We start from the raw sequence: 26,538 nt of genomic DNA, 5'->3' as shown, positions 1-26,538 counted from the left end.
TATTTTGCCAGATAAAAATTTTCAACACTACAACTTCATCAAACGCGAGAAGGGAATGAAAGGTTATGCATTTAAGAAGTGGGAGTCGACCTTGAACTTTGCGTTCATGCCCATGGACACGATGTAGATCTTATCATTAAATCTTTTCTTAAATTAATTATTTCCTTGGTATAAGTTCATCTTATATCTGGGATCTGGCCCTTTGCAATCGTGGTTCCGACCATGTTCTCCTTTGAACACCATTTCTCGTACAAGTTAGGCACTTGTCTTCTGCAGAGCAATACCCTAGTCCAACCTCTACCTTGATCTGTCGTCGAGTATTACCCCCTGGTATCTCGAGATTATCATGGAACCGCATAACTTCTTATGAGTTCTTCATCAAGTGCTACATTCTCACTGATTCCAATTTTCCACGGGCTCTGAGTTATTAGTCACTCGAGAACACCGACAAGTGAATCGATTCCGCACTCCGATTCAATAACTCTAAGTAATTATTGTTGCTTACGAGTTTAATAATCCTTCAAGTCATTCCTAGCCTGCTCGGCCATGTCATTATCGTGCCGAATTTAACTATGCTACCTGGACCTTCCCAGCACACAAATTTCGACAGTGAGCTAATCTTGCGTCGATCTTCCTCGTCATATCACTTCTCCTTGAACTGCAAACTTGATTTCGAGTTTGTGTCCTAACCGTGGTTCCAATAACCTTTCGCTTTCATCATTCCTTTGACTTGATGTCATCGTCGATCAATTACATCTTCTTGAAAACCTCTCGACAAATTTGTCGTGATCATTGTCAACAATTTGATTTCTTCCAAGTTGTGTGTCGAAATTCAGGATGAGAAATACCATCCTTGCCCCTCGATGAATTGTGTTATCATCGACAACATTCTTGCCTCCCCTCAACACAAACTTGTTCATATTTTGTGTTGTATCTTGATTTCCCTGCTATCCAACCTATGTTATGTTCTACCGTGGAGTATTACCATCTTCGATGTCAAGAATGTCGTGAGCATTACTCCACCTCTTAAGAATTCTTGGTACAGTGATACTTCTCACCATCACCATTCTTTCTTGGTCCCCGTGTTGTTTCTAAACGAAATACCGACAAATGGTCTGTGACGTGTAAATTCTAAACTTCTAGCAACCCTATTGCTTTGAAGTTATTGGTCTATAGTTTCATTCTACGTCTATGGCTTAATGAATCACCATTCGAACATTGATTGTGCTACCTAGCCCATATTTCGGGTGCACATTTCAACCAATGTTTAACTGTGTATGTTTTCCTCGAGCATACATCATTAAGTCATTCGATCTAGCTAATGTTATCTCCTTGTTCACATAGTGGTGGAAATCCATCTTTTGGAAATCTCAATGGATTGTCGCTGAGTCAATCAGTCACCTCCTCACCTCTCCTTGATGAAATGATGAACCCTTGTTCGGGACTCGCTTTCATAGTTCATTTCCCGAGAATCTTACAATGTCATCCCATCAATTTGTGTTGCACTTTTCTTCTCAGACATCCTGAGCCTGAGGTATCCTGACACCAATCAGATCTGAATCTCGGTCAGATATGATGGTTGGAACATATTTCCAAGAGTTATAACATTGGCCTATTTATGACCCGGTAAGGTGATGATACCCAGCACACCTGGCGGGAGGACCTATTGTTATAAGTTTTCCCTTTTAGCAAGGTTAGCTGTTCTTCCATGAGGAAATTGTAAGACTTATTCTATAAGTTGTTCCTGATGGATCCTTTTTGTTTCCAAAGTCCGATCTTCACCTGTTGACCATGTCAATGCTATCTCGAAGCATGTCTATGGTACTCCGATTTTCAACAGGAACATTTGAAGCCCAATGCTAAATGTTCCTGCTCAATTATCCAAACACCGTTGTATGGGTAATGTCATGAAATTTCTCTCCCCTACCTAAAGAGTTTTCTACATTATATCCTGTCATGAATATCATGCTCAGATTGTCCTTGGGAAGGATATAACCTTGAAATGTGTGTTTAAACACATTTTCCTTTCCATTCTTCTATTTAATCTGATAATCATATTTTCCTTTCCATTGTTTGGTTTAACCTTTCTGGTGAACTATATGATCTAAGCAGTAATATTCTCCTGCTTATGTAAACACCTCGGTGTACAACTCTGTCAGTAAGACCCTATTATTATTGTTGGTGACATTTCGGTAACCACCGATGGACGAGAACTTTGCCTAATGGTCCGCCTCGTTTCAACGAGCAGGAAAATGTTTCTCTTCGTCCCTCGCCCTTGGTACCGACGATGTTGCTGACATATAACTGACAGGCTACCCTCTGACATGCCTTGCTATCATGATCGAGCAAGATGTCACCGCCCTTCCTACTTTTAACCCACATGGTGGGCCCATAACCCACAGTTCCACAGGATCGAAACCTGACTCTCCTGTGCACCCCCTGTTCCCAAATTTATTCATCGCGCGTGGCCTCGTATGTAATTCACGGACCACCGTCTTACTGATCTATACTGGCATCAGACATAATACTTATTCCCGTTGCTCAGAATCCTTCAGGCATCAAACGATTGCCTGCCCGCTCGAAACTTCCCCACGATACCTCCTTACTTTACTCTCGATATTGTCTTAAATTTCCATTCGAGAGTTACTTTCCGCCACCTTTCCCGATGTTATCAACCAGATAGTCAACCGTTCAGAGGCCTATTATTCCAAAGTTACCCCTTGTCCTTCGTAAGTACGATGGAGTTCCCGAAGGAAGGATGCCAGCTTCATCATGATGACCTGAAGCAGGAAAATGAAGACATCAACGTAATGGATCAACCGCTTCGAGAAGAGCAACCAAGACCATGAAACACTCCGTAGAATTTCGTAACCCGAACCTTCCCCCTTTACTTCTCTCTTAAATCTCGGGACGAGATTTCTTGTAGTGGAGGAGAATTGTGACGCCCGGATAATTAGGCTACAGTAATCCCACGTTAATGATGCCACATCACCACGGTTACTGTTGTTAATCTCGTGTTAGTTCAAAATCGATTCGAAATTCAAACTTAAAATAAAGTCAAACGGTAAAGATTTTCAAATATTAAAACTAAAATGTTGGGGTGTTGCCAAATAATGCATAGGTAATTATTGTGGAGAAACCACACTTTTATAAAATGTTTAAAGGCTCTAAAGTAATTAAAACAGCAGCTATGACAATTAATTAAATGCCTTTTAAAAATAATAATAATGCAAACTATTTTAATTAGGTGTCAAACTTTTTGGGGCAGTAGAATAAATTATAACATTAATTTAGGAGTTGTATTTATATTTTATAAAAAAGAAATTAAAAAGAATAAAATAGATAAAGAAAATAGAAAACAGAAAACAAAGCCAAAAAAAGAGAAAGCAAACCCTCCCCCCCCCACTGGGCTTAGGCCCAGCAGGCGACCGGCCCAGCTGGCCTCCCGAACCAGGCCGGCCCAACCCCCCCCCCCCCCAACTACTAACTCCCCTGGCACTGAAACCCTAGGCCCGATCCCCAGTCTCCCCCCCTCGCTCCTCTTTCTCCCCTGACCCGATCTGGATCGGGGAGCTCGTTCCCCCCCTGACCCGACGGCTGCGCCCAGCCCCGAACCAGCCATCCCGCCCTGCCTCTCCATCGCCGGCGCCTTCGGACCTCGTCGCGCCCCATGGTCGTCGTCCACCCCACCAGCGCAAGGCCACGGTGCCCCCCTCCATCGCCGGATCGTCGCCGCTCCTCCGTGTCGGCCAACGCCATGACGACCGCGTTGACCTGCTGCTCCGACGCCTCCCCGGCCCCCTCGAGCTCGCACACGACCTCCCCTGTGAGCCCCTTGCCCAATCCCCCTCCGCCTCCCGCCGTAGGTCGCCGTCCGCGCTCCGACCCTGCTCCGCCCTAGTAGCGTTGCCCCGTGCTCGTGCGCGGCCTCGCCGTGGTTACCCGCCACCATGTGTGGTTGCGCCCGCGCCGCGCCTGAGCCGCGACCCTGCTCGCTACCGTCGTCGTTCTGCGACAGCCCTGTTGCTTCGGCCTGACCTCACCCCTCCCCCGTTGTTGCCGTACCCCGTCGTAGCTTCCGTCGGAAGTCGCCGTAGCCGCTGCGCCGACCACCCCTAGCACGAGCCAGTGGTGCCGCCCGCAGCCCCACAGCCCCCCCTCCTCCCCAGCGCACGCCCTGGCCGGCCCTGGCCAGGCGCTGTGGCCACCGGCGCCTTGTGCCCGTGCGTGCCCTGCCAGAGAAGTCGGGCTGGCCCTATGACATGTGGGGCCAGCCGGCCAGTTAATTAACTTAGGCCTACCCCACCACTTAATTAACCCTCTATTAAAATAAACTACTAGTTAAAACTACTGTCAATGACATGTGGCCCCCCCACCTAATCTGTTAAAATTAATTAAACTGTTATATTACACTGTCTCTATGACAGTTGGGTCCTACCAGCCAGTTTGACCAGTCAACGTTGACCCAGTTGACTGTTGACTGGACTGTTGACTGAGTCAACTAGGCCCGCTCTCAGCCACATGTGCACCTCTATGGGTACACTCTCTGTGTACCCATAGCATTTTATTCTTTTATCTTGAAATAATATTAAATCCAAAGAATTTAGAAAATGATTTAAAAACTTTAAAAATTTATATAAAATAAACCGTAGCTCGGATGAAAATGTTTTCTACATGAAAGTTGCTTAGAAAATTCCAACGAATCTGAACACGTGCTCCGTTTACCTGTCAGATGCTTCTAACTATCTGAACATGGAACTTTCCCCCTCCTGTCATCTGTCTGACACAGGTCCGGAACCGGGAAAACATCCCCGGTTGACTTCCCCCCTTCACCGGTATCGTGTAGCACCGCGTTAGGACACGTCTAGCTCTGCCTGTTGTCCTATCATGCACTTGCTTGCTATGTATTTACTGTTTCTCCCCCCTCTTCTCTTCGGTAGACCCCGTAACGATGCTGATGCCCCTGTGATCGACTACGTCACCGACGACCCCTCCTTCTCGTCTGAGCAACCAGGCAAGCCCCCCCCCTTGATCACCAGATATCGCCTATTCTTCTCTATACTGCTTGCATTAGAGTAGTGTAGCATGTTACTGCTTTCCGTTAATCCTATCCTGATGCATAGCCTATCATTGTTGCTACAGTTGTTATCCTTACCTGCTATCGTACTGCTTAGTATAGGATGCTAGTGTTCCATCAGTGGCCCTACACTCTTGTCCGTCTGCCATGCTATACTACTGGGCCGTGATCACTTCGGGAGGTGATCACGGGTATATACTATATACTTTATATACATGTCACATGTGGTGACTAAAGTCGGGTCGGCTCGTTGAGTACCCGCAAGTGATTCTGATGAGGGGGCTGAAAGGACAGGTGGCTCCACCCCGGTAGAGGTGGGCCTGGGTTCCTGACGGCCCCCGACTGTTGCCTTGAGGCGAAGCGACAGGGCAGGTTGAGACCACCTAGGAGAGAGGTGGGCCTGGCCCTGGTCGGCGTTCGCAGATACTTAACACGCTTAACGAGATCTTGGTATTTGGTCTGAGTCTGGCCATTTGGTCTATACGCACTAACCATCTACGCGGGAGTAGTTATGGGTATCCCGACGTCGTGGTATCAGCCGAAGCTCTTTTGACGTCAGCGACTGAGTGGCGCGCGCCGCATTGGACCGTAAGCTCGCGCTTGTATTAAGGGGGCTAGGTCTGCTTCCGGCCGCGTACGCAACGTGCAGGTGTGCATAGGGCGATGGGCCCAGACCCCTGCGCGCATAGGGTTAGACCGGCGTGCTGACCTCTCTGTTGAGCCTAGGTGGGGCTGCGACGTGTTGATCTTACGAGGCCGGGCATGACCCAGAAAAGTGTGTCCGGCCAAATGGGATCGAGCGTGTTGGGTTATGTGGTGCACCCCTGCAGGGAAGTTTATCTATTCGAATAGCCGTGTCCCTCGGTAAAAGGACGACCCGGAGTTGTACCTTGACCCTATGACAACTAGAACTGGATACTGAATAAAATACACCCTTCCAAGTGCCAGATACAACCCGGTGATCCCTCTCTAACAGGGCGACGAGGAGGGGATCGCCGGGTAGGATTATGCTATGCGATGCTACTTGGAGGACTTCAATCTACTCTCTTCTACATGCTGCAAGATGGAGATGGCCAGAAGCGTAGTCTTCGACAGGACTAGCTACCCCCCTCTTATTCTGGCATTCTGCAGTTCAGTCCACTGATATGGCCCTTTTCACATATACCCATGCATATGTAGTGTAGCTCCTTGCTTGCGAGTACTTTGGATGAGTACTCACGGTTGCTTTTCTCCCTCTTTCCCCCTTTCTATACCTGATTGTCGCAACCAGATGCTGGAGTCCAGGAGCTAGAGATCCCGAGGATGATGCTACATGGAGTTCGGTTTCGAGGAGTAGTTAAGAGGTCCCAGGCAGGAGGCCTTGCCTTTTCGATCGTTGCTACTTTTGTGCTAGCCTTCTTAAGGCAAACTTGTTTAACTTATGTCTGTACTCAGATATTGCTGCTTCCGCTGACTCGTCTATGATCGAGCACTTGTATTCGAGCCCTCGAGGCCCCTGGCTTGTATTGTAATGCTTGTATGACTTATTTATGTTTTAGAGTTGTGTTGTGATATCTTCCCGTGAGTCCCTGATCTTGATCGTACACATTTGCGTGCATGATTAGTGTACGGTCAAATCGGGGGCGTCACAAGTTGGTATCAGAGCCGACTGCCTGTAGGAATCCCCCTTTCCACACTCCTTGGCCGAAGTCGAGTCTAGACATTACAAAACTTTTACTAACATGGCTGTGTGTCTTACGGGCCCACGTCGTCATTGGGTGGTATTAGGATCTTTTACTCCTTGTCTATACTCTGGGACTCTGATCTCTCTTCTATTCGGGTTAAGTGAATTTTACTAAATCTAATATTAGGATCTCGTTATCACTTTCACCCGGAGAGCCCCTTATTAGTGATGATCGTCTGCTGCACGTGAAGACCCTGAAGATACTCTCCGCTGATAACCCGAGAACTTGTGTTCATCGCTTTTGCAATTCCCTTTCATCGATAAACTCCTATGGGTAACCGCGTATACTCGCCATTCTTACAATGTTTCCCAGTTGATCTTGTTATTACAAGATACCCCGAAGTTATCTCTGTTGTTCCGAGAATCCTTGAGCTTACTGCCTTGCTGTTCTTTGTCACCTGAGTACCCCTACGGATAATTTCTCGCCCTTATCGAGTATCCGCTCATCCCCAGTTGATTCAAGTATTTCACAAAAGTGTTCAAAATACCATTCGATCTACCAAAAATCCTGAGCAGCCTATTGCTCTTGAAATTCTTGCTTGCTTGCATTATGGATAATCCCATAAGTCTCGTAATCTTATAGTCATTCCTTGTCATTATCATTTTGAGTCTGTTGATTCAAAATATTGCGAATGCTCACAATCCTCAATCAGATCCTAGAATTCTTCCTTCTGGCTCAAACGTCGTTTTTAACATGAGCTGGATCTCGACCTATCAAATTGCCATCGATTGTACCCCGAAGCCTACTCACTTATCCTTCCTTGATCAGAGCGTTGCTTCTGACCCCCTGATTTGGAAATCATAATTCTTTTGCATTCGAACTTTGAGTTAGTCAGTTGTTTCTATAATCAGATCTCCTTGCTTTCTTCTTCCTCTGGTTGAGTACCGATGCTCACATAAGATCCCTTGTGGACCATCGGTTCCTTTGTTGGATTTTATCCGACAGTGTCCTTCATATTGAATAACCTTGTGAGCCTTTCCATGGGTATATAATGCATTGGTAAATTGTATCATCTGTTTTTGAACAATGCTCTTCTTTCGAGCTTGTAATATTTACTCCGAAATTTGTGGTATATGCTCCTAAGATGCCTTGATGGGTTGAACCTATGCCTTTCATAATATGTGTGAACTCGAAAGTTTTCATGAGTCATACTCTTCTGGTATTTTGCCAGATAAAAATTTTCAACACTACAACTTCATCAAACGCGAGAAGGGAATGAAAGGTTATGCATTTAAGAAGTGGGAGTCGACCTTGAACTTTGCGTTCATGCCCATGGACACGATGTAGATCTTATCATTAAATCTTTTCTTAAATTAATTATTTCCTTGGTATAAGTTCATCTTATATCTGGGATCTGGCCCTTTGCAATCGTGGTTCCGACCATGTTCTCCTTTGAACACCATTTCTCGTACAAGTTAGGCACTTGTCTTCTGCAGAGCAATACCCTAGTCCAACCTCTACCTTGATCTGTCGTCGAGTATTACCCCCTGGTATCTCGAGATTATCATGGAACCGCATAACTTCTTATGAGTTCTTCATCAAGTGCTACATTCTCACTGATTCCAATTTTCCACGGGCTCTGAGTTATTAGTCACTCGAGAACACCGACAAGTGAATCGATTCCGCACTCCGATTCAATAACTCTAAGTAATTATTGTTGCTTACGAGTTTAATAATCCTTCAAGTCATTCCTAGCCTGCTCGGCCATGTCATTATCGTGCCGAATTTAACTATGCTACCTGGACCTTCCCAGCACACAAATTTCGACAGTGAGCTAATCTTGCGTCGATCTTCCTCGTCATATCACTTCTCCTTGAACTGCAAACTTGATTTCGAGTTTGTGTCCTAACCGTGGTTCCAATAACCTTTCGCTTTCATCATTCCTTTGACTTGATGTCATCGTCGATCAATTACATCTTCTTGAAAACCTCTCGACAAATTTGTCGTGATCATTGTCAACAATTTGATTTCTTCCAAGTTGTGTGTCGAAATTCAGGATGAGAAATACCATCCTTGCCCCTCGATGAATTGTGTTATCATCGACAACATTCTTGCCTCCCCTCAACACAAACTTGTTCATATTTTGTGTTGTATCTTGATTTCCCTGCTATCCAACCTATGTTATGTTCTACCGTGGAGTATTACCATCTTCGATGTCAAGAATGTCGTGAGCATTACTCCACCTCTTAAGAATTCTTGGTACAGTGATACTTCTCACCATCACCATTCTTTCTTGGTCCCCGTGTTGTTTCTAAACGAAATACCGACAAATGGTCTGTGACGTGTAAATTCTAAACTTCTAGCAACCCTATTGCTTTGAAGTTATTGGTCTATAGTTTCATTCTACGTCTATGGCTTAATGAATCACCATTCGAACATTGATTGTGCTACCTAGCCCATATTTCGGGTGCACATTTCAACCAATGTTTAACTGTGTATGTTTTCCTCGAGCATACATCATTAAGTCATTCGATCTAGCTAATGTTATCTCCTTGTTCACATAGTGGTGGAAATCCATCTTTTGGAAATCTCAATGGATTGTCGCTGAGTCAATCAGTCACCTCCTCACCTCTCCTTGATGAAATGATGAACCCTTGTTTGGGACTCGCTTTCATAGTTCATTTCCCGAGAATCTTACAATGTCATCCCATCAATTTGTGTTGCACTTTTCTTCTCAGACATCCTGAGCCTGAGGTATCCTGACACCAATCAGATCTGAATCTCGGTCAGATATGATGGTTGGAACATATTTCCAAGAGTTATAACATTGGCCTATTTATGACCCGGTAAGGTGATGATACCCAGCACACCTGGCGGGAGGACCTATTGTTATAAGTTTTCCCTTTTAGCAAGGTTAGCTGTTCTTCCATGAGGAAATTGTAAGACTTATTCTATAAGTTGTTCCTGATGGATCCTTTTTGTTTCCAAAGTCCGATCTTCACCTGTTGACCATGTCAATGCTATCTCGAAGCATGTCTATGGTACTCCGATTTTCAACAGGAACATTTGAAGCCCAATGCTAAATGTTCCTGCTCAATTATCCAAACACCGTTGTATGGGTAATGTCATGAAATTTCTCTCCCCTACCTAAAGAGTTTTCTACATTATATCCTGTCATGAATATCATGCTCAGATTGTCCTTGGGAAGGATATAACCTTGAAATGTGTGTTTAAACACATTTTCCTTTCCATTCTTCTATTTAATCTGATAATCATATTTTCCTTTCCATTGTTTGGTTTAACCTTTCTGGTGAACTATATGATCTAAGCAGTAATATTCTCCTGCTTATGTAAACACCTCGGTGTACAACTCTGTCAGTAAGACCCTATTATTATTGTTGGTGACATTTCGGTAACCACCGATGGACGAGAACTTTGCCTAATGGTCCGCCTCGTTTCAACGAGCAGGAAAATGTTTCTCTTCGTCCCTCGCCCTTGGTACCGACGATGTTGCTGACATATAACTGACAGGCTACCCTCTGACATGCCTTGCTATCATGATCGAGCAAGATGTCACCGCCCTTCCTACTTTTAACCCACATGGTGGGCCCATAACCCACAGTTCCACAGGATCGAAACCTGACTCTCCTGTGCACCCCCTGTTCCCAAATTTATTCATCGCGCGTGGCCTCGTATGTAATTCACGGACCACCGTCTTACTGATCTATACTGGCATCAGACATAATACTTATTCCCGTTGCTCAGAATCCTTCAGGCATCAAACGATTGCCTGCCCGCTCGAAACTTCCCCACGATACCTCCTTACTTTACTCTCGATATTGTCTTAAATTTCCATTCGAGAGTTACTTTCCGCCACCTTTCCCGATGTTATCAACCAGATAGTCAACCGTTCAGAGGCCTATTATCCAAAGTTACCCCTTGTCCTTCGTAAGTACGATGGAGTTCCCGAAGGAAGGATGCCAGCTTCATCATGATGACCTGAAGCAGGAAAATGAAGACATCAACGTAATGGATCAACCGCTTCGAGAAGAGCAACCAAGACCATGAAACACTCCGTAGAATTTCGTAACCCGAACCTTCCCCCTTTACTTCTCTCTTAAATCTCGGGACGAGATTTCTTGTAGTGGAGGAGAATTGTGACGCCCGGATAATTAGGCTACAGTAATCCCACGTTAATGATGCCACATCACCACGGTTACTGTTGTTAATCTCGTGTTAGTTCAAAATCGATTCGAAATTCAAACTTAAAATAAAGTCAAACGGTAAAGATTTTCAAATATTAAAACTAAAATGTTGGGGTGTTGCCAAATAATGCATAGGTAATTATTGTGGAGAAACCACACTTTTATAAAATGTTTAAAGGCTCTAAAGTAATTAAAACAGCAGCTATGACAATTAATTAAATGCCTTTTAAAAATAATAATAATGCAAACTATTTTAATTAGGTGTCAAACTTTTTGCGGCAGTAGAATAAATTATAACATTAATTTAGGAGTTGTATTTATATTTTATAAAAAAGAAATTAAAAGAATAAAATAGATAAAGAAAATAGAAAACAAAAAACAAAGCCAAAAAAAGAGAAAGCAAACCCTCCCCCCCCCCACTGGGCTTAGGCCCAGCAGGCGACCGGCCCAGCTGGCCTCCCGAACCAGGCCGGCCCAACCCCCCCCCCCCCCAACTACTAACTCCCCTGGCACCGAAACCCTAGGCCCGATCCCCAGTCTCCCCCCCTCGCTCCTCTTTCTCCCCTGACCCGATCTGGATCGGGGAGCTCGTTCCCCCCCTGACCCGACGGCTGCGCCCAGCCCCGAACCAGCCATCCCGCCCTGCCTCTCCATCGCCGGCGCCTTCGGACCTCGTCGCGCCCCATGGTCGTCGTCCACCCCACCAGCGCAAGGCCACGGTGCCCCCCTCCATCGCCGGATCGTCGCCGCTCCTCCGTGTCGGCCAACGCCATGACGACCGCGTTGACCTGCTGCTCCGACGCCTCCCCGGCCCCCTCGAGCTCGCACACGACCTCCCTTGTGAGCCCCTTGCCCAATCCCCCTCCGCCTCCCGCCGTAGGTCGCCGTCCGCGCTCCGACCCTGCTCCGCCCTAGTAGCGTTGCCCCGTGCTCGTGCGCGGCCTCGCCGTGGTTACCCGCCACCATGTGTGGTTGCGCCCGCGCCGCGCCTGAGCCGCGACCCTGCTCGCTATCGTCGTCGTTCTGCGACAGCCCTGTTGCTTCGGCCTGACCTCGCCCCTCCCCCGTTGTTGCCGTACCCCGTCGTAGCTTCCGTCGGAAGTCGCCGTAGCCGCTGCGCCGACCACCCCTAGCACGAGCCAGTGGTGCCGCCCGCAGCCCCACAGCCCCCCTCCTCCCCAGCGCACGCCCTAGCCGGCCCTGGCCAGGCGCTGTGGCCACCGGCGCCTTGTGCCCGTGCGTGCCCTGCCAGAGAAGTCGGGCTGGCCCTATGACATGTGGGGCCAGCCGGCCAGTTAATTAACTTAGGCCTACCCCACCACTTAATTAACCCTCTGTTAAAATAAACTACTAGTTAAAACTACTGTCAATGACATGTGGCCCCCCACCTAATCTGTTAAAATTAATTAAACTGTTATATTACACTGTCTCTATGACAGTTGGGTCCTACCAGCCAGTTTGACCAGTCAACGTTGACCCAGTTGACTGTTGACTGGACTGTTGACTGAGTCAACTGGGCCCGCTGTCAGCCACATGTGCACCTCTATGGGTACACTCTCTGTGTACCCATAGCATTTTATTCTTTTATCTTGAAATAATATTAAATCCAAAGAATTTAGAAAATGATTTAAAAACTTTAAAAATTTATATAAAATAAACCGTAGCTCGGATGAAAATGTTTTCTACATGAAAGTTGCTTAGAAAAATCCAACGAATCTGAACACGTGCTCCGTTTACCTGTCAGATGCTTCTAACTATCTGAACATGGAACTTTCCCCCTCCTGTCATCTGTCTGACACAGGTCCGGAACCGGGAAAACATCCCCGGTTGACTTCCCCCCTTCACCGGTATCGTGTAGCACCGCGTTAGGACACGTCTAGCTCTGCCTGTTGTCCTATCATGCACTTGATTGCTATGTATTTACTATTTCTCCCCCCTCTTCTCTTCGGTAGACCCCGTAACGATGCTGATGCCCCTGTGATCGACTACGTCACCGACGACCCCTCCTTCTCGTCTGAGCAACCAGGCAAGCCCCCCCCTTGATCACCAGATATCGCCTATTCTTCTCTATACTGCTTGCATTAGAGTAGTGTAGCATGTTACTGCTTTCCGTTAATCCTATCCTGATGCATAGCCTATCATTGTTGCTACAGTTGTTATCCTTACCTGCTATCGTACTGCTTAGTATAGGATGCTAGTGTTCCATCAGTGGCCCTACACTCTTGTCCGTCTGCCATGCTATACTACTGGGCCGTGATCACTTCGGGAGGTGATCACGGGGATATACTATATACTTTATATACATGTCACATGTGGTGACTAAAGTCGGGTCGGCTCGTTGAGTACCCGCAAGTGATTCTGATGAGGGGGCTGAAAGGACAGGTGGCTCCACCCCGGTAGAGGTGGGCCTGGGTTCCTGACGGCCCCCGACTGTTGCCTTGAGGCGAAGCGACAGGGCAGGTTGAGACCACCTAGGAGAGAGGTGGGCCTGGCCCTGGTCGGCGTTCGCAGATACTTAACACGCTTAACGAGATCTTGGTATTTGGTCTGAGTCTGGCCATTTGGTCTATACGCACTAACCATCTACGCGGGAGTAGTTATGGGTATCCCAACGTCGTGGTATCAGCCGAAGCTGTTTTGACGTCAGCGACTGAGTGGCGCGCGCCGCATTGGACCGTAAGCTCGCGCTTGTATTAAGGGGGCTAGGTCTGCTTCCGGCCGCGTACGCAACGTGCAGGTGTGCATAGGGCGATGGGCCCAGACCCCTGCGCGCATAGGGTTAGACCGGCGTGCTGACCTCTCTGTTGAGCCTAGGTGGGGCTGCGACGTGTTGATCTTACGAGGCCGGGCATGACCCAGAAAAGTGTGTCCGGCCAAATGGGATCGAGCGTGTTGGGTTATGTGGTGCACCCCTGCAGGGAAGTTTATCTATTCGAATAGCCGTGTCCCTCGGTAAAAGGACGACCCGGAGTTGTACCTTGACCCTATGACAACTAGAACTGGATACTGAATAAAATACACCCTTCCAAGTGCCAGATACAACCCGGTGATCCCTCTCTAACAGGGCGACGAGGAGGGGATCGCCGGGTAGGATTATGCTATGCGATGCTACTTGGAGGACTTCAATCTACTCTCTTCTACATGCTGCAAGATGGAGATGGCCAGAAGCGTAGTCTTCGACAGGACTAGCTACCCCCCTCTTATTCTGGCATTCTGCAGTTCAGTCCACTGATATGGCCCTTTTCACATATACCCATGCATATGTAGTGTAGCTCCTTGCTTGCAAGTACTTTGGATGAGTACTCACGGTTGCTTTTCTCCCTCTTTCCCCCTTTCTATACCTGATTGTCGCAACCAGATGCTGGAGTCCAGGAGCTAGAGATCCCGAGGATGATGCTACATGGAGTTCGGCTTCGAGGAGTAGTTAAGAGGTCCCAGGCAGGAGGCCTTGCCTTTTCGATCGTTGCTACTTTTGTGCTAGCCTTCTTAAGGCAAACTTGTTTAACTTATGTCTGTACTCAGATATTTGCTGCTTCCGTTGACTCGTCTATGATCGAGCACTTGTATTCGAGCCCTCGAGGCCCCTGGCTTGTATTGTAATGCTTGTATGACTTATTTATGTTTTAGAGTTGTGTTGTGATATCTTCCCGTGAGTCCCTGATCTTGATCGTACACATTTGCGTGCATGATTAGTGTACGGTCAAATCGGGGGCGTCACATCCCCCTTGCTCCTTTATATACGGGGGCAGGGGGCACCCCAAAGACACAACAATTGATCGTTTGATCTTTTAGCCGTGTGTGGTGCCCCCCTCCACCATAGTCCACCTCGATAATACTGTAGCGGTGCTTAGGCGAAGCCCTGCGTCGGTAGAACATCATCATCGTCACCACGCCGTCGTGCTGACGAAACTCTCCCTCAACACTCGGCTGGATCGGAGTTCGAGGGACGTCATCGGGCTGAACGTGTGCTGAACTCGGAGGTGTCGTGCGTTCGGTACTTGATCGGTCGGATCGTGAAGACGTACGACTACATCAACCGCGTTGTGCTAACGCTTCCGCTTTCGGTCTACGAGGGTACGTAGACAACACTCTCCCCTCTCATTGCTATGCATCACCATGATCTTGCGTGTGCGTAGGAATTTTTTTGAAATTACTACGTTCCCCAACAGTGAGCAAGCGCGAATTCCATAAACTTATTCACGCCAGCCATGTATGGTGGCATCAACACCGTTACAGCAATCCAACTATGATCCATTATGTGTAAAACATGAGAGGTAAATAGAACACACCTGATATTTGCTATGATGTTTTTTAGTAAACATATCTCACCTAAAATCGCCCCTGTTTCATGCTGCCGCAGTCGCGCATGACTTCGCCCTTCAACTGTGACGCATGGCCTCGACGTACCCTCGCAGCCGCGTTCACCTTGTTGTAGCGTCGTAGTCGTGTTCACCTCACCATGTCGGCCTCTCGAATCGCCGGGGGCGTGGTATGAGCAGAGGGCCCTAAACCGACGATCCCAATTCTAAGTTCCCGCTATTATGTGATGTGTTCCCACTAAATGAGTCAGCTAAAAAACAATTACTTGTTATTTTTATATTTACATTTACAAAAAAATGACCCACCAACATGAACTGTGACACTAAGACTCGTCGCACAAAATAGACATGCCTAATGAGGGCCCAATACATCGCAAAAAATCAGCCCGGAACGTCACCAAAGTTGCCGAGGGGGCTGCCCCCGGGGGGAGGGGGGACACCTCGTGACGGTGGACTGTCATGAAAAATGATTTTTGCGACGTTTCATGTTTTGTCACTAGGATTTTTGTCACCGGATAGAGCAAATTTTGTAGTGGTCTCTTGCTAGCAAGTATTTATTCAGAGCACAAAGAGATTTCTCTCATCTCACATAGGATTTGGGACTAGCATCAGAGAACCGTAAGCTTTGAACACTATACCCTCTTAATAGTACTATGACTCAAGAAAGAGAAAGATGGGCTACAAAACAAATACTACGTCTTCGCTTCGTCTTCAAGTTCCTCGGCTGCGGTCAATTTCTTTGGACAAGCACCGAACCAATTGCTTCACGCCAACAATTTTGGGGGGTCACTTTCGACTAGCATAATTTTCGGTGATAATCTTCACTACCTCGCGAGATATTATCTTTAGAGTTTTTATCAAACTCCATATGACTTCAAGGACTTGTCACTCTGTGTGCACTAGCAAACACATTAGTCCCTCACTGTTTCTGACATCAATCTCCAAAATACAAGGAGGCAAATTATAGCACCAACAGACCGTTATCCTTATCTCTTCCTGTTGTTGCTTTTTTCCTTTTTCTTCATGGGGACATCAGCCTAGGGAGTCGGCCGGCGACGCCGCATGATGCATGTTTGATTCCCTCCTCCCTCTCTTTCCTTCTTCCTCTCTTCCCTCTCCTGCCCCTCATCCCCTCTCCACCTCTGTCCCTCCTCCCGCGGCTGGTGAACGCATCGACTGCGCGAGTTTAGTCTGTAACCCCAGCGGAGACGTGCTTGCTGGAACTAGCAACATTTTTTGCTGCGACCATGGTGACCGCAGGCTGGAACCAGCAATGTTTTTTGCTGCGATGGTGATGATCACGTTCTAGAAGGCGGGCCAGCGTGATGTTGCAAATACGGTGACCACGAGCTGGAACCGGCTGACTAGAATGCAAGGAATCGTGGCAGGAAAATGTTGAAACCAGTTGGAACCAGCATCCGCTAACTCCAACAACCATTTTTTTGCTGGAAGCACCGATTTTCGAGAAGTGCGAATATGGAAGTGTTTTCTTTTGATGCGACCGACGAGAAATTTTGCTTCAACCAGCCACCATTTTTGCTGGAACCAGTGATTCCAGAGCTACGACAACCAAAGCTTTTTTTCCAACGTGCTGCAACCTTGATTTGTTTTTGCTGGAACCTCGTCGTGGTGTGCTGCAACGAGCACCGACGAACTGCCCAACTTGTTGGGAGCGAGGGCGGCGATCTGGCGAACGGTGGCGAGCAGCTGCGATCCGACGAGCGCCAGTTGTCTCGTTCTCGTCCCGCCTCACGTCCGTGTGATTTGAGGGCAAAGACAGAAAAGAGGGCGTTTGAGAGCGAAGCAGTGCCTGATCTGACGGCTACGACGCAACGCATCCAACGTGCACGGTGCGACCGGTCCAAATTTGGGCCGGCCGACCGGCGCGTAGTAGTTGCCAATCTGAATGCCATCCCGATCCCTGAAAAAAATTTGCCATCCCGAACCGAACTGCTTTTCTCGCCGTACTCGCCGCCGCGTGCCTGCCCCTTTCTGGCCAAAATCCCCAGGAGCCTTCGTCGCCGCGATTCCCAAATCGTGGAGTTCTCCCGCCGCCCCCATCCTCCCCCTTCACCGCCCTCACCACTCTCCCCTCTCGCCGCCCCAATCCCCCCTTCACCGCCCTCACCCTCCCCTTTCGCCGCCCCCAAGCTCCCGCGCGATCACCATGGAGGGCATCGCGGAGGAGCTGGGGGTGCCCGTTGAGGTTTTGCTGCGGGGTCTCCCGCCGCGTCTCCGGCACGCCGCCGACGGCGTCATCCTGCGCCGTTTCGCGCGCCTCGGCTGCCACGCGGATTTCCTTCGCGTCCGAGACCCGCTGACCCCGGATGTGATGCGGCCAGAGGAGGCATTTGCCCGTGTTCGAGGTCACCTCATGCCGTACATGACCCTAGAGGACGCGGCGGCCATCTACCGGGCCCTGCGGGAGGAGGAGGGGCCCGCGACCTCGCATCACCGCGAGGTGGTCATCACCAACCGCGAAGTCCTGCTGGCCAAGTACGACTCCTACCGCAGCATCGTGGAGCAGGCTGACTTGCTGGACAGGGTGAGCGTTCATGTGGAGGAGGCGTTGACGCTTCGTCTCCAGGCGCAGTTTCAGACTTCTGTTGCAGATCTTGGGACGGCCCTGACAAGTCTTAGGGAGCACGCATGGCGGATGGTGTTCCTCTACCTGCGGGAAGGTATGCACTCACGATCTTGATGTCACTTGGATCTAAATGATTTTGTGGATTAGTGTGTTTCCTGGATACTTACCTCCTAATGTTGAGATGATGCGATGCCATGTCAGTTTACGTTTTGGTCTCTTGTGGTTTACATATTTCCTATAATAATTAATCTGAGGGTGATGCCATCACAAGACTTGTATTTGGTTTAATGCCTACTTTATTACTTTGAAAGGGGTGCTTAGTGTCTCGGTGTTAGCCGGCCCTTTTGTTCCAGGTGTCAGCCAACAAGTGGATATCTACATGCTCATCGCGATTCTGTCAATTTTTTGGTTATCCATTGATCGTTTTGATGTTATATCAGTGTTAATACTTAATGCAGTTTCTTGCTTATAATAAGTGCTCAGTCCATTAAGTCAAGACATTAGCATGCTTACAATAAACTTGCAGTTCATTAGATTGCTTACAATAAACTTATAATTAATTCAAGTGTGCTGGTGGATTAATAATATGATTCAGATGTGTGCATCAAAGTTTATCTACATTGCAGATTTCAATCTATATTTATTGTTGGCATAGCTATGGTAGTTCCTGATAGTGGCAGTACAATGATTGCTAGCGTAGAGCATAATGCTGCCCGTTTGTTTGTCCTGCAGATCCCTCTAGTGCATTAGTAAATCCTTCTAGTGGAGATCATTGCTCAGGTTTAGAAAGATCTTTCAAATTGTCCTTCTACTTGTAGCCAGCAAGTTTGATTGGTACTGTTTAGTCTTTACAGGTGCTGTTTGATTGAAAATGAAGTTGGTTTGGTTTATTTTTTCTACATTTCTCTCTAATTCCGACTGCTAATTGTACTTCAAATATTTGGTTGCAAAGAGCTCCTGGCATGGCTAGCAAATTGTTTAGACTCCGAGAAACGTGCCCTAGGATGTGTCATATGCTTATATCCTAATGGAAGATGTTCTGTATTCAGGCAACATTTTGGAGGCGAAGCATTATCTTGATATATGCTTTCCAAGGGTATCCCAGATTATTGACAACAACCCATCTATAGCCTTCCAAGCTTATGAACATCTGTTGACAACCCTCGAGGCCGATTTTGATGGTAATTATTTATTTGTACTACTTTCTGACATTTGTACTAGTTTCTGATCAAACTAATCGAGTGTACCAAATTTAATGATTATTACCCTGTTTATGTGCTATAGGCGAGGAACTGGATCCGATGTTTCACATGCACAATTTCTTGGCTTGCTTAGCATGTTATAGATTGATGTACATCAAGGGAACAAACCTAGCATTCATCATCTCTTTGGTTGAGTGCTTTGTGGCGGATATGGTAAAGAAGAGGGATTATCTGATGGGTCGACTCACAGTACGGACATTGATCGGCGCTGCACCCACAAATTAAGGTGAATTTTACTAATTTCATGGCCTTCACAGCTTTCTGCTCTGAGTTGTTCAAGTTATTCCACTGATACCTTTGTGCAAAAATCAACAAACAAAATCAGTTTGTTGAACACATCATTACATATCAAAGAAGGAAAAATTAGTGCAAGACATGCACTAGTACTCTGTCCGGTTGCTTAACACATCTGTCGTTGCAAGAGATGTGCATCTGCTCTGTAGTATTCTCATATGATTTCGTTGCCTGCATTCAAATTTCGCAGTCACACTACTGTATTTATCCAAGCAAATGCATTACTCCCTCCATTCCAAACCAGTGTGTGTTAGTTTTTTTCATCCAAAATTCCATATTAGAATGTGTACTTCCTATTCCTTAAGTACTTCTACCCTTTTGCCGTAGTAATTACTAATTACTGTTCATCATACCAGTGCATGCAGCCTAACCATATCATGTTGGCAAGAGAGGGATTTTGCGGGCGCATGTGCATGGATTGGGTCTTGTCTAGCGTGCGGCGCATGCATGTTGGAGAGAAAACGAGATTTACTGGTCTCGGTTGTTTCAAGGAGTCCGGGTGTCGCGCGAAAGTGCATTAACAAAGTAAATTGTGCGAGTAATTAGGGGCTAAACTGGAAGCAATCCCCCCGTGCTACCCCTCCTTAGCATGTTCTCTAAAATGCACTCTACTATATTATGAAATGGAAGGTTTAAGTTCCAAACAGGTCTAGTAGGACCGTGCGTTTGCAAGCTGCTTTGTTCGACACACACTAGTGCCCCTCCTCGGTATAAGGAAGGACTAACCTTGGGACACACACTAGTACCATGTCCGTTTGTTCAACACAGCATCAATCCAAGTGCCGCAGCAAGAGATGTGCAACTGCTTTGGTAGGAATCATGATGGCTTTAAGGCGATTGGATCGAGCATAGCTTCACCATTTCACTAGATGCTATATCTACTTCAGAACAATACGCCAAAATCAGAACATAGATGCTATATCTACTTCAGAACAATACGCCAAAATCAGAACATACTCGAGAAGTAGGAAGTGAGAGCTACCTGCCTTGCTGGAGCTTTGGCGCCTCACCAGAATGTTGCCGCCTCGCCTGGCTTGCGTGAGAGGGAAATGGGGTGGCTGTATGGGGGAGGGAGGCGACCATTTGAAATTTGATTCACATCTGTAAGATGGCCATTGATGTGTGTTATATATCTTTTGCAGTTTCTTTTGATGGAAGTCCAAGTTCAGTTGATGTTAACATATTTGAAAATTGAACTCAGATAGCCTTTCTCAGTTGTAGTTGTCACATGTTACTGTTGTATTCTGATACTGTGTTTTGTTTTGTATATTCATGTCACACAGGAATGAAGACTTCTATCAGCAGGACATTAGGAGAATATTGATTAACAAGATGAGACGCGATTACAGAGAGAAGATGGAGGAGATGCCAAGTAAACCTTTGCAAGTTACTGTTACAGGACAAGTGATAAAGGCACATTTGGTCAACAGATTTGTACATGAGCTCGGAGTCTGCTTGTTCTGCTACTGTTGTTGCTTCGTTTAGTTCGTAGGGACGAGAAGTGAAAATTTTGCACGATCTGCCCTTATTCCTAGAGTGAGGGATGGGCATACATGGTCAAACTGCGGTGCGGCATGTTAAAACACGAGTGCCATGGTTGGAGTAGTCGCAATAGCACTTTGTTGAAACGAAGGGGGTATTGCTTGCACGTCTTGCAGGATAAATCTCCGGGGTTTTCTCTGAAATTTTGAACCGACTGGTTGCATGTTTCGTATGACCCAATGGTGCCCTATTTTTGTCTTTGCTGTTTTTTATTTCCTGCTGTATTTAGTAGCTTCCACAGGGTGTTCTTTCAATGCCACTCTTGCTTTCGAAAAGATAAACGCCAGTTCTTGATATTCCCTTCGTCCGAAAATACTTGTTAGATAAAAAGAGATGTATCTAGAACTAAAATACATCTAGATACATCCTCTTTTATTCATTTTGATGTCAAGTATTTTCGGAATAGAAATAAGTTGGTACAGTGTCCCGTCACATTTAAGGGTCATAGGGTCATGTTTTTGTCGCTGTGCAGCGCAAGGTACACACCCAAAAATGCAAGCACCTGCTGGCCATTCAGGTAGACCCATGGTTCGCCCTCGACTTAAGATGGTGATGAACGTACTCCCTTTGTTCCAAAATAGTGAAGTTCTAGGATTTTCATAAGTCCAACTTTTTGAACTTTGACCAATTCATGATATTCAGATATACTCTCTCCATTCGGAATTACTTGTCTCGGAAATGGATGTATCTAGAACTAAAATACGTCTACATACATCCATTTCTGCGACAAGTAATTCCGAACGGAGGGAGTATATGATTAGAAAATATTTTTCATAATGAATCTAATGAAATAATTTTGGTTTTGTAGATGTTGGCATGTTATATAGAATTGGTTGCACTTTATGAAGTTTGACTTAGGAAAATCCTAGAACTTCAATTATTTTGAAACAAAGGGAGCAGTACTTACGATGGTTTGGACGAATGTAGTTTGCTTGCCTCATGCTCTTTTACAAAAATCAAGAAAGTACATATTAATAAAGTAATTGCTGGTCAAATGCCAGTCCTAACGATACCTGATATGCAAAGTAAAAGAAATGAACAGAGTATCTTGAATCAGCAGGGCCTTGCAGTGAAGCAGTTTCACACTCCTTAGTAGATAAGATTACATATGGCTGGCACAAATTCGACCAAGCTTTTCTCAGACATAAGTAAATGAATATGTTTTTTCTTACACATTATTAGATCAGCAAGCCCCCAGAATATGTACACACAAACGAAAGGCTGTGCTGGGGCTCACACTTGCCTATTTGTTGCCCTTCACTCTTCAGGCATACAACAGCTGAAGCCAAAAACACCCAAGGTCCTTCAGAAGATCTCAATCTGCACGCCAGGATAGTCTTCAGGAGAAAAAAAGGCCAAGGCACATGCCCTGCCTTTTCCTATATTATGCTCAAACCCCGCCCAGTGTCCAAAGACACGATCATATGCCGTCACCCTTGGTTCTATGGACATCCGCCTCAGAGCCACTGCGTTGTCAAGGATGCACAATACCACCTCAAGTTGACCTCTTAGACCGATAAACCCTGAAACCTCAAACTGCTCAAGATGACGGTGGGCGCACGGCTGAAAATGCCAGTAAGCTTCAGGCTCGTTGGAAACCCCAACCGACACATGTGGAAGCATCTGAAAATATAAGGGTTATCGAAAGTTAGATAACAGCACAAGCAGCATTGGAGACTGAAACTTAAGAGTTGTCCTCCCTTTAAATCAAATTTAACAATCCGAATTACAGTTCCATGTAGTCTAATCTAGTATAAGCAGTTGTAGTTGCAGTGCAAACTAGGGCGAATCAAATGCATCAAGCACTAAGCAGACATGGTTTGTCTCAAAAGATAAACAGGAGACATGCATCACAGGAAGAGGGACACTTACATTTAACTCGAGCCTTTGCAGAAGAGGGGCCACCTCTAGAAGACTCACTAAACGAAGAATCCCATTTCTGATTCTCGAGTCCCCGAGAATACTTACAGTCACCTCCAGTTTTATCAGATGAGTAAACTTCATCAGGCAATTTGAAAATCCAACCACCTACGGTCAACAAAACGATATTTACATGGCATACCCTTTTTACATAGATGGAAATGAAACATGCATCATGCTGGTCGGCACAGTACCTCGGTGTTTATGCAAGTGTTCACAGATAGTATCTCCACGCGAGACAGGGTCTTTGGAAGTTCGGTGAAGACATGTTCAAGAGTGTCATCATATCCCAAGAGCGTCACAGTAGCTTCTGTTGGCTTCATGGATTCACCGAGTGTAATGGGTACGGCCTGACCTGAATACTCAAATTTTGCTAGATTCGGAGCACTGAATTCCATAACCTGCAGCTGACATCCCCGGACAGATAAATTACGCAGCCGACATAGTGGATTCTGCACTTTCAGATTAAGCAGTGGGTAACAACGACCGAGGCGCAAACACTCCAATGCACTGCACTTGGACAACAGCAGCTCGAGATCTCCTTCCGACACATGAACAGTCTGGAGATCCAGCACTCTAAGGTTCAAAGGGCCATCGAAATCGCCGGGCAGCTTCAACGATGCAAAGGTGAGCTGGAGTGACTCAATGTAAGATGCCCCTTGACTGCTAAACATATGAAACGGCAAGGTGTATGTATCCTCCCATTCATATGACCTCACAGAATCCTTGTAGAACACAGGGTGCAAATTAATAGCAATCTCAGACGCCCTGGAATCGAGTGCGAACTTGAGCCATCGATCCAGATGTTCCGTGTGCCTTGTGTCAAGAGCAAACGTGATATCAAATCTTCTTAGCCGTGTGCCACTGTGGGATTCCAGGATAGCATTGATACGCCTGATGAACCTGCGTCTTCTTCTACCCCTCCTGCTACCCCTCCTGCTAATGGTGCCATACTCGCGGTTCAGGATCGTAGGACTGTCAAAGCATAAATTGGAATGGCATGTCCACAGCCGTCTCCAGTTTGTCGACACCAAACTGGCCCTCACGGCATCCTTCAGTGTCAGCCTTGATACTATGTCGTGCATGATACCCTGGATCAGGACAGACAGAAAATTCAGTACTCCTACGAGTTAGAAGAATCATGATACTACCCTGAATGCCCTGGATGTTTGAAAAAAAAACTAGATGAGGACACTAAAGGATATTCAGATTAATTCAGAACTTAATAATGTCCTTGGACCTACCTCCGGGAGACTATGGATCACAGGCTCGGATTTGCTTCTTTTAGCGGTAAATTTGTCCGAGGACAACATCATAGTTGATCTTCTTTTTGCAGGGTGTCTGCTAGACAATTTTTCGCATGAGCTGCTGCAGACTAAACTGATAAATCATGTTCAGTAATAACCCAGTCATGCTGAAATTGATATTCACTACTGTAGTTGCATCCCAAATCCCCAGTCACCTGTCACCTGTAATCTTACCTGCTGCTGAGTGGTGCCGGCGGAGCCCGGCGCGGGGCTGCGGAAGAAGTCGTGGCTCGGCGATTTGGGTGAGCAAAATCCACGCCTTCCCTGTCTTCGGAGAGGTGGAGATTATATGCTCCCCCACCCCACGACCAGTTTGGATACGGACACGGCTCCGCTTCGTCTCCAGGGAGTCTAGGAAGCTAACGAGGCCGTCTGGCCGGCCGACTCAATTTAGAAATTTCGCAGCGCCGCCGCGCTCGGCAGAGGCTCCCCTCGCCGATTTTGCGCCGGGTGGGGATGGACCGGAAGCCAGGCCCCAGCAGAAGCCCTAGACCTATTGGAGGGTTCATAATAACCCCTGAAAAAAATATTCTCTTAACCGCCAAAAAATAGCTACTCAAGTATATCTTTTTCTTGAATGGAAAAAATAGCTACTATTAAATTCTTAATTCTTATAAAATTATAAGTACCTATCAGGGCTGTATGGGCTTTGATTTACATACACGTGATAGGTTGACTATCACCATGTGGCAATATTTTGGACAAAACTACCTTGAAAACATGGTCTCTCTTCTAGTTTTATGAGCGTTTTTTTCATTTTCATGCCGATCGGTAAGGCATCGATGTCGTTGGAGGTGAGCTGATGCATTGCAAGCTTCTCGAGCGAGCACAAAGCAAAGGTCACCAAGCTAGGCGTGCAACCGTAATGGCTACGACGTGCTGCGATGCATCGTCGGCTGTGTTCATACCATGAGGCGTTGTTTGGCTTAGAGAAACTCTAGCACATACCGTAAAAGAAACGTATTATAAAAATAATTGTTGTTGTAGTGTTTTGGGCAAAAAAATAAACATCCAAGTCAGACACGGTAAAACCGGTTGTATTGTAATTTTATTTTGCGGTAAACTGCAAACCAGCGTCCCAAACCGTATATATAGAATATCAACCTCCGTTTTTGCGTATAGCAAAAACCAACCCGAGCTTGGTGGGAGGGAACTTTCCCTCGACGCTCTTCCACTCCTACAAGTTGCCCCGTCCAAACCAACCCCTGCCGCCCGCTCATCGGCACGAGTCAATTGGAGTTAAAAAAAACTTGAGTATAGAGATATAGGCCAGGGAATTAAATTCAAAAATATATTGCCTTGGAGTATGGGCTTGTAATATTATACTCCCTCCGTTTTTATTTACTCCGCGTATTAGCTTTGGTCAAAGTCAGACTTTGTAAACTTTGACAAAGTTTATAGACAAAAATATTAAAATATACAATAACAAATCAACACCATTAGATTAATTATTGAATGTACTTCCACATCATATAGATTTGTTATGGTAAATATTTATATTCTTTTCTATAAATTTGGTCAAACTTTTAGAAGTTTGACTTCAGCCAACTCTAAAATGCAGAGTAAATAAAACAGAGGAAATAATATTTTTCTTACGGAGGAAACCTATTTTATGATGTTTCAGCCCACCACTAAAATGATTGCTAAATTCTAACAAGAAAGACATGTTAGTACCAGCAAGTAGCTATAACAAAACATATGAACACATCATCATGAGTCAATCTTGGAGTAAAAAAACTTGAGTATAGAGAAATAAGCCAGAGAATAAAAAATGTTGATGCCTTGGGGTAAAATATCCGTTCATGAAAAAAAATAAGACAGAGGGAAAATGGAGTAGATAGAACAGAGAGAAAAATGGAGTAGAATGAAATAAGACAGAGAAAAAGAGTAAAAACACTTGAGTATAGAGAAATATGCCAGAGAAATGAATTCAAAACAAAGGGACATTTGCATTTATGCCCCTAAGTTGCGTCTACTCCTAGAGTTACCCATAATTTTTTGATGTGCTCAAATTTGTCCCAAAAAGCATTTTAGGTCCCCAGAAATCCTGAATGCCCTTCCAGCTTGTCAAACTTGTTTGACCAAAACTTTGAAAATTCATATGAACTTAGAAAAACACAAATACGATATGAAAATGTTCATAAGAATATCACCTACACGCACATGTCATTTACGTTCATCACCTACACGTGCATTTATTTGCATTCATCCTAAATAATTTTTTAATGCTATAAGCACTAGAAAATATTAGGTGCAAATTTGCGCATATAAAAAATTTAGGGGTAATTTCGAGTAGTGGGTTCGAGTTAGAGGCATAAATGTGAATGTCCCTTTAAAAAATCCACGCCTGGGAGTTAAGGA

The 26,538-nt window shown here is 45.9% G+C and overlaps 2 protein-coding genes across 5 annotated transcripts; one reads left to right on the top strand and one right to left on the bottom strand.

Moving 5' to 3' along the window:
• The first annotated feature begins 17,207 nt into the window (after positions 1–17,207).
• LOC109764897 (uncharacterized) lies at positions 17,208–21,146 on the top strand. Of its 2 annotated transcripts, none has more exons than XM_020323683.4 (4): positions 17,208–17,946; positions 18,902–19,033; positions 19,137–19,340; positions 20,692–21,146. In XM_020323683.4, the coding sequence occupies exons 1-3, from the start codon at positions 17,433–17,435 to the stop codon at positions 19,337–19,339; spliced, it is 849 nt and encodes a 282-aa protein (XP_020179272.1). In that variant the 5' UTR covers positions 17,208–17,432; the 3' UTR covers position 19,340; positions 20,692–21,146. The 2 variants fall into 2 exon arrangements, with proteins under 2 accessions (XP_020179272.1, XP_020179273.1); XM_020323684.4 differs by having other exon boundaries at positions 17,233–17,946; positions 19,765–21,146.
• An 852-nt stretch (positions 21,147–21,998) lies between these two features.
• On the bottom strand, positions 21,999–24,696 carry LOC109764898 (F-box/FBD/LRR-repeat protein At4g26340). 3 transcript variants are annotated; one of them, XM_020323685.4, is made up of 5 exons: positions 24,352–24,696; positions 24,115–24,245; positions 23,065–23,961; positions 22,823–22,978; positions 21,999–22,573 (listed from the first exon to the last, which is right to left on the bottom strand). In XM_020323685.4, the coding sequence occupies exons 2-5, from the start codon at positions 24,184–24,186 to the stop codon at positions 22,256–22,258; spliced, it is 1,443 nt and encodes a 480-aa protein (XP_020179274.1). In that variant the 5' UTR covers positions 24,187–24,245; positions 24,352–24,696; the 3' UTR covers positions 21,999–22,255. The 3 variants fall into 3 exon arrangements, with proteins under 3 accessions (XP_020179274.1, XP_040260438.1, XP_040260439.1); XM_040404504.3 differs by having other exon boundaries at positions 24,115–24,250; positions 24,352–24,657; XM_040404505.3 differs by having other exon boundaries at positions 24,115–24,211; positions 24,352–24,657.
• Between the last annotated feature and the right edge of the window lie 1,842 nt (positions 24,697–26,538).

Source organism: Aegilops tauschii, chromosome 3, assembly GCF_002575655.3.
Source record: "Aegilops tauschii subsp. strangulata cultivar AL8/78 chromosome 3, Aet v6.0, whole genome shotgun sequence".
In the NCBI taxonomy this organism is placed as follows: Eukaryota; Viridiplantae; Streptophyta; class Magnoliopsida; order Poales; family Poaceae; genus Aegilops; species Aegilops tauschii.
This window is presented reverse-complemented; position numbering and strand designations above follow the sequence as displayed.

What these genes read in the sequence shown, in the direction of transcription:
- LOC109764897 (XM_020323683.4), top strand. Translation starts at nt 17,433, where the DNA reads ATGGAGGGCATCGCGGAGGAGCTGGGGGTGCCCGTTGAGGTTTTGCTG. An exon ending in GTTCCTCTACCTGCGGGAAG is followed by an intron (nt 17,947 to 18,901) that starts GTATGCACTCAC and finishes TTCTGTATTCAG; the next exon opens with GCAACATTTTGGAGGCGAAG. An exon ending in CCTCGAGGCCGATTTTGATG is followed by an intron (nt 19,034 to 19,136) that starts GTAATTATTTAT and finishes TATGTGCTATAG; the next exon opens with GCGAGGAACTGGATCCGATG.
- LOC109764898 (XM_020323685.4), bottom strand. Translation starts at nt 24,186, where the DNA reads ATGATGTTGTCCTCGGACAAATTTACCGCTAAAAGAAGCAAATCCGAG. An exon ending in TGATCCATAGTCTCCCGGAG is followed by an intron (nt 23,962 to 24,114) that starts GTAGGTCCAAGG and finishes GTCCTGATCCAG; the next exon opens with GGTATCATGCACGACATAGT. An exon ending in TGCAAAGGCTCGAGTTAAAT is followed by an intron (nt 22,574 to 22,822) that starts GTAAGTGTCCCT and finishes TTATATTTTCAG; the next exon opens with ATGCTTCCACATGTGTCGGT.